At 53.9% G+C, this 16796-nt stretch overlaps 1 protein-coding gene across 4 annotated transcripts in view; it reads right to left on the bottom strand.

Moving 5' to 3' along the window:
- The window catches only part of TRAK1 (trafficking kinesin protein 1), a 98349-nt gene that overhangs the window by 49915 nt on the left and 31638 nt on the right, over positions 1 to 16796 (bottom strand). For 2 of the 4 annotated variants that reach the window (XM_054729452.1, XM_054729455.1), the window contains exon 1: positions 356 to 663. The exons of the other annotated variants lie outside the window; for them this stretch is intronic. In XM_054729452.1, coding sequence (XP_054585427.1) covers positions 356 to 473 — 118 coding nt within the window. In that variant the 5' untranslated portion in view covers positions 474 to 663. Of the gene's footprint in view, positions 1 to 355; positions 664 to 16796 lie in introns of those variants that run through there. 4 annotated transcript variants of the gene reach the window in all.

The following is a 16796-nucleotide window of genomic DNA, read 5'->3' as shown; positions in this document are numbered from 1 at the left end:
TGCAACAACAAGTAGGAACTTCAAAGACCTTGGTTAAGCCACAGCAGCCTGATAAAATAACACGCACGATTTGATTCCATTTACATGGATCCCCAAACAAGCAAAACAAATCTCAGGTGACAGGGAGGCAGGTGTGAGCCGGGGACTTCCCGGGGGGGGGGGGGCGCGCTAGGAATGCGTCTCCCATGGTGGCTTCACAGGAGCGTCACTGAGCCCCTTTCCAGGGGAGCTCCCTGGTGCTTGACGTTACAGCTCAATAAGAAAAGGAAAGAGCGCTGTGAGCTCAGGGAAGCAGCCGGGCCACCTGGACACGAACAGCAAAAGTCTCCCATCGGGGTGCAAAGCAAGCATTTACCCTCTTCCGCCAGATCCAGGGTGTCCTGCTGCTCCGGGGCCAGCTCCCTCTCTTCATCTTGGCCGTCGCCTTCGTACTCAAAACATTCTTCTTCCCCTCCCTCGTCTCTCAGGGACATTGCCAAAGTCGCCCCAAAGCCAACACATCGCCCTAAGGGGCTGTCGTTGAGGGTGCACCTGGCTGCCCGCCCAGGGGAGCCATCGGGGCGCAGGTCCCCGGGGCACTCGCTGGGCCCTGGCCAGGGGCCTGGGAAATGCCCCGGCTGGGCGGGCGTGGAGGGTGTGCACAGGGCCGTTGGCCCAGCATCGCCCAGGACAGACCCGGAAGGGGGTGGTGGCTCCCCTGAGCTGGGAGGAGGGGCGAGGCAGGGTGGGGCAAAGCACCTGCCTGGAATGGAAATGCCCTGCCCAGCCCCGGGGGCAACCCTGCTAGGTGCTGTGTTTTCAGAGGGGAGGCAGGCAGGCAGGCAGGCGAGGACCTCAGAGCAAGCTCTCCGCCTTGAGGCTTGTCCCCCTCTCCCCTCCCCAGGCACAGGGACGAACAGCAGCCTCCAGGAAGTCTCATAGCAACTGCGCAGGGCAACACCCACCGGGGCGTGGGCAGGTGCACCTGTGCAAAGGTGGGACTCTGGCGGGGAGGTGCCAGCGAGGGACTGCCCGACGCCCTCGGAGGAGGGCTTTCCTGTGGGCTGCTTCGGAAGCAGATGTAAACCTGACTCTGACAGCAGCCTGACTCAGTGCTGAGCAGAGAAGGAAGCGATCGTTCCGAATTCCAGCAGGAGGGAAAGGAAATGGCAGTAACCACAGCCCGTGCTAAGCTTAATTCATCCCCGTCTTTCTCTGGTCATAATAGATTGCGTGTGCTCTTTTCTAAAGTGCATCTTATAAATCTCACCCTCCACTGGTGTCGTCACAGCGCTTTAATTGCTGGGATAAGGGGGGAAAAAAAAGCAAAAATCTATAGCCTATCCGCGTGCAACACTGCCTGGGAAAGGAACCCGCATTTGTCATTGCCGATTCCTCAGCACCGGCTGGCTTGGTCGGTGACAGTGAAGATGGCAGGTCCCTCCATCAAACCCGCTAAAACGCGGCCCGGGGCGCTCGTGTCTCAGAGCGTCACTGCACCTTCTGCAATTTCGGGGCTTCTGCCGCCTCCCGGCTGCACGGGGGGCCGGTCTCCCTGCTCCTGACAGCCACACGGAGACACCGCCTCGGCCTCTCTGCCCACTCACCTCCCTCCTCCCGAGGAACTCTCTGCGCGAGGTCAGCAACTAGGTCTCGTTCACGCACGAGTCCCCGGGGCCCAGAGCCCGCCCAGGCAGCCAGCAACGCCTGCTGAATGGCCTTGCTGCCGCCATCAACGTGAACGGGAGACCACCGACGAGGGCCTCTCCGTGGGGAGCCAGAATGCCATCCAGATTTTATTTATTTAAGATGAAAACCCAGAGAACCTGAACGCGACTGCTACCTTTTATGACACTGAGGACACATTCTTTGTGGGGGACAAAAGGAGGTTTCGTAGAAACTCAGCCATCACATTGGGAAACGCCTGCATCTGTTTTAGACACAATGTTGACAAAGATACACATTCAGGAAAAATGATCTCTCTTTCATGGCAATAAACGCTATCAAATTGGACCCGTTCATTCCATTCAAACGTCAGTGAGCCTGGAGCCCTGGGAGGGGAGGGAGCGTTTCGCCACCGCGCGCATTACTCACTCGGCGAGGAGCAGACCGGCACAGACCGGCGATAAGATATGCAGGATGCTGGGCCGGGCTGGGCCGCTTGCAGGTTAATGAAAACAAAGGCTGGTTTCATATCTTAGGAAACAGTGTTAACTGATTTGACTCATAACCAAGTTGGTGATAGTCACCCTTTCGCTGAAATCCAGGCTACCCTTAACAGACGGTGTCCAAGTCTCTATATATTATTACACAATATATATTAAATATATCACATTAAAAAAAAAACATTTGGGATGTGGCATTTTAAAAAAATATTTTATTTTATTTTTAATATTTTTTTATTGATTTTTGACAGAGAGGAAGGGAAAGGGATAGAGAGTTAGGAACATCGATGAGAGAGAAACACCAATCAGCTGCCTCCTGCACACTCCCTACTGGGGATGTGCCTGCAACCAAGGTACATGCCCTTGACCGAATCGAACCCGGGACCCTTGAGTCCGCAGGCCGATGCTCCATCCACTGAGCCACACCGGCCAGGGCTAGGGATGTGGCGTTTTGAACACAAAACCACCCTAGACTCTTCACGCCACCCCATTTCTCTAGGTTTCATCATTTTTCAGGCTATCCATCCCTCCACCACTCGAATCTCCCCTCCTCCCCTCCCTCCCTCCCTGTGGGGTGTGAGGGAAGTCTCAAACCTCATCTGTAACTGCATTCACGTCAAGGTTAAAGGCAGGGCTGGGCCAAAGAGCGTCCTCTCCGACAGAGCAGTTTGTCCGAAAGCCGAAGCTGAACATGACCCCTAAGGACCAGTGAGAAAGCCTGGGACTCTGTGCCAAGGAGAGGCAGGGACGGGGCGTGGGGCCCGGGTGGCCCGGCCCAGCCCTGGGAGGGTCAAACAGCCGGTGTGACCGTTGCCCCAGAGGCGAGGGCCAGCCGGGGGCCCAGAGCAGGGAGGCAGGGAGTGAGTTCCTGACCGACTCCCGTGGGGAGGGCCGAGGAGGAAGGTGCCACCCGCCTCCTGCAGGGCCAAGGGATGTCCTCCTGTGCGTGTCCCTCTCCAGACCCCCTCGGCCCTGTGCTGTCCAAAGAGCAGCCACAAGCCCCTGGGGCCATTCGTGTTTCAATGTAAACAAAACCCAACATGCAGTCACACCGGCTACATTTCAAGCGCTCCACAGCCGCTCTGAAGAGCACGGGAGAGAACGTTTCTATCGTCACAAAGAGGGCCCTGCTGTTCGAGAGGCGAGCTCTACACGCCTTGGCCTCCCTGCCTGGGTCTCCCCGCGGCCTTTGCTCTCACCTGACCCCCCCCCCACCCCCCCACCCCCACACACACCCCTGTCCTCTACAGAAACACAGCTCTAAAACCGTGGCTTCCCTCTAGACCAGTGGTCGGCAAACTCATCAGTCCACAGAGCCAAATATCAACAGGACAACGATTGAAATTTCTTTTGAGAGCCACATTTTTTTAAACTTAAACTTCTTCTAATGCCACTTCTTCAAAATAGACTCGCCCAGGCCGTGGTATTTTGTGGAAGAGCCACACTCAAGGGGCCAAAGAGCCGCATGTGGCTCGCGAGCCGCAGGTTGCCGACCGCTGCTCTAGACCTCCGCTTCTACATCTGCGGGAAAACATCCCTTGCACTTTAGCAGAGCTAGTGATGAAAAACTCGGTTACATTTTACAGTTTTACACTTCATTCCCTTTCAAACATGTTACCTGAACAGCCAGCAGAAGAGTGCTGTCCGGGAAGGGGGACGTGAACCCCTACCCCCAAAGGTACCCCCACAGAGCACAAGATGGAAAACGGGAGGCCAGGCCCGCTCACACTGCTGGTCACAGAGTGCAGGGAAATGAGAAAAACCGTCTCAGAGACCCCGTCACAGCTTCCCAATGGACGCTGACAGTACCTCTGACAAAACTTCACTCGCATGCCAGCCACCCTCCCCTTGGGGTGGCATTTTAGAGGTCACTGCCACCAAGGGAGCAACAGCACGCCCGACTGCCCTTGTGCACTGCCGTGGGGTTTCGCTGTAAAGTCAGAAGTCACAGGACCGGCTCCAACCCCCGATCTGAGTTTCCCCATTTATAAAATCACTATTAGCCACGCCATCTCCTGCCCCGACATTCAAACCTCTAACACGTAAGAGGAGGAAAGGAGGCTGGATGGTTGCAAAAATAACTGCCGCCCTGGCCCGCCTGGCTCAGTGGGTTGGGCGCCGTCCTGCGCCCCGAAAGGTTGCTATTCGATTCCCGGTCAGGGCACGTGCCCCAGTTGCAGGCTCGATCCCTGGTAGGGGGCATGCAGGAGGCAGCCCATCACATTTTCTCTCTCACATCAACGCTTCTCTCTCTCTCTCTCTCTCTCTCTCTCTCTCTCTCTCTCTCTCTCTCTCCCCACCCCCCTTCCTCTTTCTCTAAAAATCCATTTCAAAGGTTAAAATAACTGCAGCAAGGAACGGGTAGTCAAAATACTATACCTTGTTCCATTGACCATGTACCTTTCCAAAGGGATTTTTATTTTTATTTATTTATTTTAAATATGTTTTATTGATTTTTTTAGAGAGGAAGGGAGAAGGATAGAGAGTTAGAAACATCGATCAGCTGCCTCCTGCACACTCCCACTGGGGATGTGCCCGCAACCAAGGTACATGCCCTTGACCGGAATCGAACTCGGGACCCTTCAGTCCGCAGGCCGACGCTCTATCCACTGAGCCAAACCGGTTAGGGCTCCAAAGGGATTTTTAAAAGGAACTGAATAGCTAGTACCACTTCTGAGGAAATGCCATTACGCACTGGCCCGGCATGCCACTGTTGACAGAGAGCTCTTGCTTTATGGACACGCTTTCCCCTCTTCGAAACACCTACGGTCCGTGTGCTTCTCCCCATTTTCCAGGTGGAGAATCTGGGTTGACAGAGGCTCCCTGAGGTCCTGGGAGGTGCCCACCACGCAGCCCCCGAGAGCACAAAACAGGCCTCCAATGAAACGTCAGGCCAGGGCTCTGCCGCCCCATCTCTTTCTCGAACAGCGACAGACGTGCGGCTCGCTTCTGTAAGAGCGTACGCTGAAACCCAAGCCTTTTTTTTAATTAAAAAGCTTTCCCTCTCTTTATAAGAATACTTTTTTTTTCTTTTTTGAGTGGCCAATGCAGCCAGGAAACAACGTAAGATCGTGCAGCAGACCTGCGGAATTATTTCCAGACCTCCGTGCCCGGGGCTGGTCTCCAGGGGCAACGGCCCCACGTTTCCACAGCAAGCCTGATGGAAGCATCCCCGAACGCAGGTGCTAAACATTCAGATTTCTCGGAGCCTCTCCGGCTCTGGCGTGGGTCAGAGAACCTGCTTTCTTACTGAGCGGGTGATTTTCATGCTCTGCCAGGCTTTCGAGGTTCTGCCATGAGAGACGGAACGCGGGCCGTGTCCTGAACCATAACCCTGCTTGACACCAGAGTGCACACTGTCCACGGTGGACATTCTGTGACGGCGTCGGCTGGCTAATTCAAATCTCTAAACATCACCTAAGGTACCGGGCATCCAACCCCTCCGATGTCTTATTATCCTAAGTCCCGGCCCTTCGTGTCCCCCTCTGGTCTTCCTGTGTGCTTGACGGGTGGGGGATGGGGTGTAAGATGCCACAGCCAACACTGGGCAGGGAGGAGAATGCAGCCATCCCGCACGGAGCAAAATGCCCCTAAAGCTCAGAGGTAAAAAAAAAAAAAAAAAAAACAACAACAGCGGCAGCCACTTCTCATGTCAACTTTCAAGGAGGGGCCTGAATTGTCCTGCGGTTCTTTGTCCCACCCACCCACCCACACTGCTTTTTTCAGCGCTGACCCTGCGATTGAAGGACGCATCAGTAACTGGGACACGTATGATGATGTTGCATCTTGTCCTAAGTATTTGACTCAGCCTTTGGAATTTGCATGGAAAGTTCCCTAGAAGTCTTCCTCCTTAAGGACTCAGATGCCAAAGGATAGGGGAGGCTCCGCCAAGCTGTGTGCCTGCTCCCACCCGGCCTGCTCCCTGGGAAGGTGAGGACAGGGAGGTGAAGGCTGATTTGCAATTTCAAAGAAGCTCACAGACAGAGGCAAACTGCATTTCCAGACGAACCCGCCGGGAACGAGTCCAGCCAGTTAGAACCACAGAAACAACGACAAAAGTAGTGTGTACTTGAAAGCCACCCCCCCCCCCTTTTTTGCCTGGGTTTCCTGAGCTATGTATTTCTAGGCTTTTGTTCTCCTTCCATCCCTGTTTGCTATCTTTTTCGCTTTTTCTAATTGATTTTTAGAGAGAGACGAAGGCAGAGGAGAGGGAGAGGGAGAAACATCCATCGCCTGCCTCCTGCAAACCCCCTACCAGAGATGACGCCCACAGCCCTGGCACGTGTCCTGACCGAGAATCAAACCAGCAACACTTGGGTTCATAGGACGACGCCCAATAAACTCTGGTGTAATTACTGGCTAACTCTCTTCACAATGGGACTGTGAAAATGCCAGCTGTCCCAGGAAATTCCGTCCCAATGGCTCTCTCCCTTCATCCCAATGGAGATGGAGGGTGAAGGCCAGGCATTTTGCTCCACACACGTCCACACCGTCACTACAATCAACATGTATTTACCCGTCAGCAGATGAGCCACCTCTTCTTCCATTTTCCTTTCCTGTTGCAAGAAGAGAGACCCGGCTGCCTCGGGGCCAAAAGACTCCACGGAGAAACGACTGGGTAAGAAAATCCTTCTGACAGCCGCGCAGATAAAGCAGCCTCCTCTCGCCCTCCAGATTGACCGTCACCGGGACCGGCTTTATCTCCACAGACAAGGGTGTAAAGAGAGCTGGGCAGCATAGCAACTGGGTCAAGACGGTGAGGAACCTTCCTCCCCCGCTTCTAGGATGGATCCGTATGAGCCACGGCCACACCCAACGCACCCACAGGCCCAGGGACGGGTGCTCGGCTGTAGCCAAAGGCCCACACGTTAAAGAGTTATGGAGCCCGGCCAGTGTGGCTCAGCAGCTGAGCATCCATCTAGGAACCAGGAGGTCAAGGTTCAATTCCAGGTCAGGGCACATGCCCTGGTTGTGAGCTCAAACTCCAGTAGGGGGCGTGCAGGAGGCAGCCGATCAATGATTCTCTTTCATCATTGATGTCTCTCTCTCTCTCTCTCTCTCTCTATCTATCTATCTATCTTCCTTTCTGAAATCAATAAAAATATATTAAAAAATAAAATTAAAAATAAAAAGTTATGGAGCCCAGCCAGTGTGGTTCAGTGATTGAGTGTTGACCCATGAACCAGGAGGTCACGGTTTAATTCCCGCTCAGGGCACATGCCCAGGTTGTGGGCTCTATAGGTCACAGGATGGGAACTTGCTTCCAGAATAACATATGCAAAAGAAAACAAGAATCCAAGTCACCTTATCTCCCCCCCATCCCCCGACCCCGACCTCGAGAGCTGCCCACCACCATCGTGACTCAAGATACTTAAAGACATACACAGACTCGACACAACACTGTCTTCATCTAACGCTGGGGGCCGGTGGGGCTCAACTGGGGAGGCTGCTCGGCACATTTCAAACCTGCCCCCCAGCACCCCAGGAGAGCCTCTGGGCCCCTCTGCTGAGCCCACGGTCAGGGCAGACATCAGCGGATCAGAGATAATTATGCAATCGCTCAGCTTCCTAACGAGGCCAGCTGCCGGCCTGTTACATCATTCAGGTTAACCAAAGGTACCACCGTGCGAGCCATCTGCAGCCCCCTCTTCGATGAAACCGCAGCCACCTGACCGATGCAGGACTCACGTGGGGATGGGGACAGGTCCTCCCTGGGAGACGGACCCTCAAGGTGAACATGTGCACTGTGTCCTTTTTGTGTGTTGCGTGTGCATGTGCAGGCATGTGGTTTGAGGGTCATTTTAAAGTCGACGGATGAGCTATGACAGACATGATTTCAATCCCCAACACCACAGCAGCCTGGGACCCCTCCCCTGGGGCCTGAAACCTCCAGAGGCCGGTCCGGCCACACAGGCTCCACCCAGCGTCCCCTGGAATGTGCCACGCCCTCCGTGCACAAACTGAGACCTGGCGGAAGGATGCAGGCTCTCCCTGCCCCTCCCAACACCACACCCCACCCCCATCTCTGTGGATCCCATAAGCAAATTCCTCTGAACCACCTGCTATGTCGGGGCTGCTGCCGCATCCTCTCGGGGCTCCCTGGGCGGCAGGTCTGAGCTCAGGAAAGGGCAGGTTCCCTCGGGCCCGCTGCTGCTGGTCCAGAAAGCCGCCTCTTAAACACACGGTCCCCTCGCCCCTCCGGCAGCGCGGAGCACAGCAAACACATCTCCGCTTGCACACACACGCACCAGCGCCGCACTCACACCTCGCCCCGGAGAGAATCCAGTGCAACTTACAATGCTCGCGAGCCCAGCACCGCAACACCATCCCCTCTTCCAAGCCAAGACCGGGCCACTGCAGGGGAGCATCCCCCGGGCGTGAGCCCTGCCCACCTGCCATCCCCCACCGCGCCTGGGAAACGGTCAGAGCCACGCATGTCTGCTGGCGGCGCTGCTTCCAGCGCTCCCTCCTTCTGCCCGTCTCCCTCCCCCCTCCCGGGAGACAATGCCCCTACACATCCCTGCTGTGCTGTGCGGTGCTGGGCCGGGGCCGTCATTACCGTCCGAGCATTCTTCATAATACCAGTCTAGTTCATAATAATCCGCTTCGATGAATTTCTGCATAGTCAGTATCCTTGCCGAGAAGAGGGGTGGACTTCACCGCGCCATCCCCGTCAAGGAGAGCGCTGCCATGCCGCCCTGCCCTTCCAGAGCCCGGGGCGGGAGAGCGTCCCGGAACGCAGCGCCCCGATTAAGCGGTGCATGCTCAGTGACAGTCCGCAGCCCGAACAGAAGAGGGGCGATGGGAAGACAAATCCACGGGAGGGCGGTCGGAGGAGCAGGCAGGGCGGCAATGTGCGGGGCTAACGGAGACCCTGGCAGCCCTGAATGGGAGTCGCCAGAGTCATCCTATCCAGGCGCATGGAGGGTGACGTCAGGGACACACACCACCGCCGGAGAGCTCACTCCGGCCTCGCATCCCGCTCACCGCTCATCTTTCAATCTCTCTGTTGCCATAGAAACCGGCCGGCTCTGGAAAATGATGTCGAGATGGAGGCAATGTCTCCCAAGGATGCTGAGAGCAGGGGCTGAGAGGTGCCGCTCAGGGAGGAGGGAGGGTGCAGGCGGGGGTGGGGTGGGGGGCGGGGCTTCACCGCAGTCCTCACCTCCAGCAATGCCAGGACCAGTTTATGGGCTCAATTCTGGGCCACCACAGCGGCTGCATTTGAAAAGGGCCACCTTTTAAAATCCGCAATTGTTCCTTCGCGCTTTCTTTCCTCAATCTGAACTCAAAGGGGAAGCCTCTCTCCAGATGTTTGACGGCCGCCGAAGACAGTGTCAACCACGTAGAAAAGGGGAGCATGTCCATGTGGACACCGTCCTGCTCTCTGCTCACGCCTTTGCTCAAACTTCTGGAAAACCGGCCTGCCGCATAAAGGGGGCCGTGCCCCGGGATACACGATGTCACAGACACTCACGCGTGGAGTCCAAGTACAAACACACACACCGGAGGGGACGGTTTGCCTTCAGAAAGGTGGTTGCCTCCAGGGAGGAAGGGAGGGAGGGCATGGGGCTGTGAAACTGTCCTTATAAATACACCCATAATGTTTTATTTCCTCTTAAAAAATGGAGTTAACAGTTATTAGTTCTTGGTGTTTGGCATATTTGAAATGTCTCCTTAAAATGAGCTCCTGGATAGTCAGACAGACTGTAGAGCCACTGCAGGTCAAACCCTCCCCACGGCAGGGTCTCTGAAGCTCAGCACCACTCACGTTTAGGGTCGGATCGTTCTGTGCGGGAGGGGGATGAGGGGGATGAGGGGGAAAGGGGGGGTGGAGGGGCTATTCTTGGCATCGTAGGGTGTTTAACAGCAGCCCCGCTCCACCCACTTAGATGCCAAGGAGCACCATCCTCTCTCCTCCAAGGTGTGACACCCAAAAATGTCTCCAGATCTGCCACAAACCCTCACTGCCTGTTGGCCATCACAGACCCCCACTGCCTGCTGGCCGTCACAGACCCCCACTGCCTGCTGGCCGTCACAGACCCCCACTGCCTGCTGGCCGTCACAGACCCCCACTGCCTGCTGGCCGTCACAGACCCCCACTGCCTGCTGGCCGTCACAGACCCCCACTGCCTGCTGGCCGTCACAGACCCCCACCACTGCCTGCTGGCCGTCACAGACCCCCACCACTGCCTGCTGGCCGTCACAGACCCCCACCACTGCCTGCTGGCCGTCACAGACCCCCACTGCCTGCTGGCCGTCACAGACCCCCACTGCCTGCTGGCCGTCACAGACCCCCACTGCCTGTTGGCCGTCACAGACCCCACTGCCTGCTGGCCGTCACAGACCCCCACTGCCTGCTGGCCGTCACAGACCCCCACTGCCTGTTGGCCGTCACAGACCCACTGCCTGCTGGCCGTCACAGACCCCCACTGCCTGCTGGCCGTCACAGACCCCCACTGCCTGCTGGCCGTCACAGACCCCCACTGCCTGCTGGCCGTCACAGACCCCCACTGCCTGCTGGCCGTCACAGACCCCCACTGCCTGTTGGCCGTCACAGACCCCCACTGCCTGCTGGCCGTCACAGACCCCCACTGCCTGCTGGCCGAGTACGGTCGCTACATGTCGGGGCCAATGACAGCAGTGTGGCCTTGGTGCCGTTCCCTCTTAATTTCCCACTAGGGACTGTGTAACGTGCAAAGGAGCCGTAGTACGCGGTCCCTACGCCACGCCCGGGAGGGGTGCCTCTTTTCTCCCACAGTGACCGTATGGACCACTTCCCTCTATTCTTCCCAAGGCACTGAGTGCCTGGAGGAATAAACTTCTAGGGAGAGACATCCCCCTAGGGCATTCCAACGAGGCCCCACAGGAAGGCACCGCTGCTGCTCTCCAGACCCCGCTGTGAAAGGCAAGGCTCTTCAAAGGCTGGCTGATCGAATGGGGAGAGGGAGAGGAGGAGGGGCAGGGAGGGAGGGAGGTAGTGATAGTGATTGTGGGAGTGTGTGTGTTAAGAGGAAATGTTCTAGTCATACTGTATCATCATAGAAACAAAAAATAATGGACAGATGGACGGATGGGACGACGGACTGAAGGACAGACGGACAGACTAATGGCAGGCGATTTGACGTCATAGTAAAGAGCATGGGCTTTTGGAGTCAGATGACCTGTTTGGTCCAAGCTCCTCGTTCACCTTCTCAGTGACCTTCTTAGACCCCCCCGAGTCTTATCTGCCGAATGGGGTGATCACAGAGCCCGCAGCACACGGGCGAGGCTTTCAGGAATGCGTGCACGGCACAGCGTTCAGCACAGGGCCTGGGACAAGGCGCGTTGGCGATCATCCTCCTCACTAGTTCGTTAAAACCGGAAACAAGCCAGTGCGAGCTATTAAGGAGACAGGACAATTTTCTCGGCTATAATTAGGGAAATGAAGTGTAAACATCATTTATTAGAGTTTCCCAGCATAATTAGTTCAAAGGCACCGAGTTCGCAGGGATGAGCAGGAGTGACCGTGGGGTGGGGAGGGGTGACATGTCTCAACAGCAACGCGCTATGGAACAAAACTTACATCAAGTCCAGAGCCTGCGCAGATCCCATTGACTTTTTAAGAAAAACGAGAAAGAAGAAAACAGAGAGTGTATAAATAAGAGGGGACACCCTGGCCGGTTTGGCTCAGTGGATAGAGCATCAGCCTGCAGACCATAGGGTCCCGGGTTGGAATCCCGGTCAGGGCACATGCCTGGGTCGAGGGCTCGAGGTCCCCTAGGGGGCGTGCAGGAGGCAGCCGATCCATGATTCTCTCTCATCATGGATGTTTCTATCTCTCTCTCTCTCCCTCTCCCTTCCTCTCTGAAATCAATAAAAATATATTTAAAAAAAAAATAAGAGGGGACAGGAGGTCACTGGTTGATTCCCGGTCAGGGCAACACGCCTCCGTTGCGAGCTCGATCCCCAGGAGGGAGCGTGTAGGGGGGCAGCTGACGATGTTTCTCTCGCATAGATGTTTCTCTCTTTCTCTCCCTCTCCCTTCTCTCTCTGAATAAATAAAAACATATTAAAAAAAAAGAAAATGTCAACGTGGCTTTGTGGTTTTAAAAAGAAATGTGACTTCCAGCTCCATCAAGAAAGTAGCCCAACAAGGAAGCCACTCCACGCATCCCTGCACTCAACACTGTAGTGCCCAGACTTGGAGTTAAACCTTAACAGGGCTCCTTGCGTCACTGCCGATTCCATGCTTAGGGCGGGGAAAAGCAAGACGGGCCTGCATCACCACCTCGCAAGGAGGCAAAGACTGCTTGCTCCCCAAGGCCTGGGGCAGAAGAGAGAAGGCATAGGAGCCAGCTGAAAGGGACAACGCAGGGCCAGGGAGTGGCAATTCGAACATCGAAAAGAAAATACAGTGAATAACAGTTAAAGGAGCCATGACCAGTTTGGCTCAGTGGATAGAGCGTCGGCCTACGGACTGAAGGGTCCCATGTTCGATTCCGGTCAAGGGCAAGTACATACATTGGTTGCGGGCACATTCCCAGTATGTACAGGAGGCAGCTGATCGATGTTTCTCGCTCATTGATGTTTCTAACTCTTTATCCCTCTCCCTTCCTCTACATAAAAAAATCAATAAAATATATTTTAAAAAAATAATAGTTAAAGGAAACAAGCTGAGTGTGTAAAGGCCGTGAATATCCATGAACATCAAAACGAAAAGGGCAAGTGACACAGAAAGGGAAAGGGAATAGAACAGAAGATATTTTTAATCCACTTTAAGAAGCAGGGGAGGGTGGGTGGGTGGGACTCTCGTCTCTGCCGCTGTCTGTTTGACACAGCACTGTCTGCCATTTCTGTACCTGGGAGGCTGCAGGATAGGGAATGAGGAGGCCAGTAAGAGACAGAGAGCCGGACGCTGTGGTCACAAACCACACCAGGTAGGAGGAGGGCCTGGCCCTGCCACGAAGCCTGGTCAAGTCTACGCTCTCTTTTGTCAGAGAACCTGATAGATCCTGTCTGCAAGCTTAAGGGGAATCTACTTAAATACATTTGTCATCAAATTTAAATGTTTAAAAGACTTCAATAAAATCTCCAAGTTTCTAATTGTTAGTTGTGTGAGCACCTGAATTAAAGCCACATACATATGTACAATTTTATACACATACTTGTATGTATGCACGTAACCATTTTCAATAGTTTGTGATTCAGTACAGTTGAAAGGTGAGTAGACTACTAACAACTGAGGATCAGAGTTATGCATTAGGCGCTTGCCCCCAAGGGTCCCGGACGTGACAGATCTTGCCGCAGGCCACCTTCCTCCGTGCCCCCTGGTGATCAGCACAGGCCACGCCGAGGCCCTCGCTGCCCAGTGAACAGCGGGTGGTGCAAGGCTGGCTCCCTGGGCCTCTCCCTCCTGCTTGGAGCTGAGCCTCTCGGGCCCCAACCCCCTCTGGAACGTGCTCCCAGTCTCCAGAGCTTTCCCCTCCTGGAAATAGCACTGCCGGCCTTCCGTCCGCAGCAGAGGACAGACAGCCAGGAGCCTAAGACAGGGGGGAAGCCCCCAAGGGCCCTGATCCTCCGTTCCAGAGGGGGCGGCGGGGTCCCCATGAGACACGGCTCTTTCCACGCAGGCCTTCCCTCCACTTTCTACAGAAAATGACCTAACAGGATGCTCTGCAGCGTTCTTCTGATTTTTAAAAACATTGCGGCTGCCAGTCACGGAGCTCCCACGGCAGAAGGCAGGCTGCTAACGAACAGCTTGCTGTCAACCACCTCCCAAACCGTCTCCACTTCATTTCGGGTGCCCGTCCCACCTCCGGGGAGAACAAAGCCTGGCTTTCAGAGAAGACACCCCAAAGCAGGGACACAGCATTCGGTGGAGCACCGCACAGCCAAGTGCCCCTGGCCTCGGGGTGGTTACTAAATTCACCGTGTCGGAGAAGGGGCAGAGAAGGAACAGGGTTCGGACGTGCCGCACACCCAAGTCTGCTGCCTGCAGCCTGGGAGGGCCAGTTGGGCACCTCACTCCTGGGACCCGCAGGTCACGTAGCAGATGTCACAGGCTCCCAAACACCAACCCCAAGGGTCCCCGATCATGCGCCTGCTGTGACTCTGGACGGCGGTGGCCTGAGCCCAGTGCCCAGGAGCAGTGGACGGGGTGCAAGCTGAGCCGTCACGTCAATTTCCCAGCTGGGCCCGTTCCAGCTTTGTCTTAAAGATGCTGGATGAACATGAAAAGGAAAACGGTCAATCTGTACGGAATCACTTGCCAAGCATCTTTGTTTTTAAAAGGAAGAGAAAAAAAATAATGTTGGAATCGGGTTTGATGAGAAAGAATGAAAGCTGCCAGGTGGCAGGTGATGAAGTAAGCCTAGGGACCACGTGGGTAAATCTGGCACCATGACCACATGAGGCACCATGACCAAGTGTGGTGCCATGACCACGTGTGGCATCATGACCACGTGGAACACCAAGACCATGCATGGCACCACGACTACATGAGGCACCATGACCTCATGAGGGTGGGTGGGTGTGGGCATCATGACCACATGGGACACCAGGACCATGTACAGCACTATGACTACATGAGGCACCACGACCTCATGAGGCACCGTGACCACGTGTGGCACTGTGACCACGTATGGCTCACATGTGGGAAATGACCGTGCAGCCAGGGCTTCTCTGCTCCCACCTTCAGCTCTGCAGACATCTGTGCAGCTAAAAGCAGTCAATTCAACACCGAGTCGGGCCCAGCCTTTTCCCTCGCATCGCACAGACGTTTGCTGAGGCTGTGGCCGTCCTGGTGCTGAGAGGGATGCACTCCTACGACTGGTCCAGCTCACCAGCGGCTTCTCAGTGTCGGATGTGGGCTCTTCTCAAATCCCCGTTAGTCTCGTTGCCCTCAGTGAAGCAGACCCTTCACCAGCTCCCCTGCCTTTGTTCCTGTTCTTCAAGGTCAGACAGAGCCTTGGTGACAATTTGTACTTAATTCCATGTCATGGGGATGTCAAGTACAGCGTTGGGGACACAGTCAATAATATTGTAATAACTATGTATGGTACCAGGTGGGTACTAGACTGGTCAGGGGTGATCACTGCCTAAGTTATATATTAATAATACAGATCAAAGAGACTTAGAGATCGTCACCTCTTCAGTCCCAGTAAACCAATTCTAGAAATACACCTTGAAGAAATCATGAGTTGGGTGGACAAATGCATATGTAGGAGGATGTTCATGTATGTGTTATTGACAAAAAAATTAGAAACAACTGAGGTTCATTATAATAGGCCAAATGGTTAGATATAAATGATGGAATATTAAGCAATAGTGATTTTCAAGAATTTAAATGCCATGGGGAAATGGTCAAAATACACCATTAAGTAAAAAAGCTTTATGTTCCCAAATATGTAATATGTTTGTTAGAGAGGAAAAAGCAACAAAAAATATCTCAAAAAAATGTAAGTAGTGGTTGCTAAATTAGTCATCTTTTTGTCTTTATTTTCCAAGTTATCTACAATCAGTGTGCTGCTATGACCAGAAGATATGTTATTTTTAAAACCTAACTCTTTTAAAAACCAAGTTCATTAAAAGGCCAAGCACTAAGGCTGAGATATGGGGTAGGCTCCATAAATCCATAAAGTAGTACCAAGCACCCCTGGTTTCTGACTCTGAAGATCAGAAACAGACACTGACGGATGAATGGATGAAGCTGTGGTGTGTGTGTGTGTGTGTGTGTGTGTGTGTGTGTGTGTGTGTGTGTGTGTGTTGTGTGTGTGTTGTGTAATGGAATATTATTCAGCCATAAAAAATTAGGTAGTCCCACCATTTCCAACAACATGGCTAGACCTTGAGGGCATTACGTTAAGTGAAATAAGTCAGACAGAGAAAGACAAATACTACTATGATCTCATTTATATTTGGGGGGAAAAAATTAAAACCCAAAACCAAACTCATAGAAAAAGAAATCAGACCCATGGTTATCAGAGGCAGAGGGTAGAGAGGGCGAATTGGAGGAAAGTGGTTAAAAGGTACAAACTTCTAACCAAAGGCCCGGAGACCTTCCAGCGTTGACCCAACCCAGTGCAAAGTCCCAGGTTAGGTAAGAAAAGAAAGTCAATAGACCAGGAAACGCCTCCACTTCTTTCGCTAGAAAACCTCAGCTGCAACTCAAACAAATCAAGTTCACAGAAGATTACGGGTGCATACCAGGCACTCGATAAATACTTGGCTGATTCATCCCGGCAAAAGCAAACAACGCAATGATGTCTCAAAACCCTTGTTTGCTTCATAACCTTCTCCTCTCCTCTCTGTTTGGGTGCCCTCAGAGGTGAGTGGTCAGCAGATCATAGGCACCTGAGACATAGAAAAATTTCTTTTCTTGATCCATGTTCCTCAGACAAAAGTTACATAGCGTGGCCCATGGAAAGAGGAACCAGAAGGAGCCGCAGCCACCTCTACATCAACACGGCGACCTTCATGCCTGCTGTCTGCTGAATGTCACATGACTGAAGGTCACATGACTGAAGCGTTGTGCCCACCTGAGGTCAGGGGAGCGTGACCTACAGACCACAGGAGGGAGGCAGACTTCACAGGGAAGAAGGAAACCTCCCCGTGAAGGCAAGCTACGTCAGGCTGGGCTTCCCTTGGAACAGTGACCTTGAATAAAAAATA

This window comes from Eptesicus fuscus, chromosome 18, assembly GCF_027574615.1.
Source record: "Eptesicus fuscus isolate TK198812 chromosome 18, DD_ASM_mEF_20220401, whole genome shotgun sequence".
NCBI lineage: Eukaryota > Metazoa > Chordata > Mammalia > Chiroptera > Vespertilionidae > Eptesicus > Eptesicus fuscus.
This window is presented reverse-complemented; position numbering and strand designations above follow the sequence as displayed.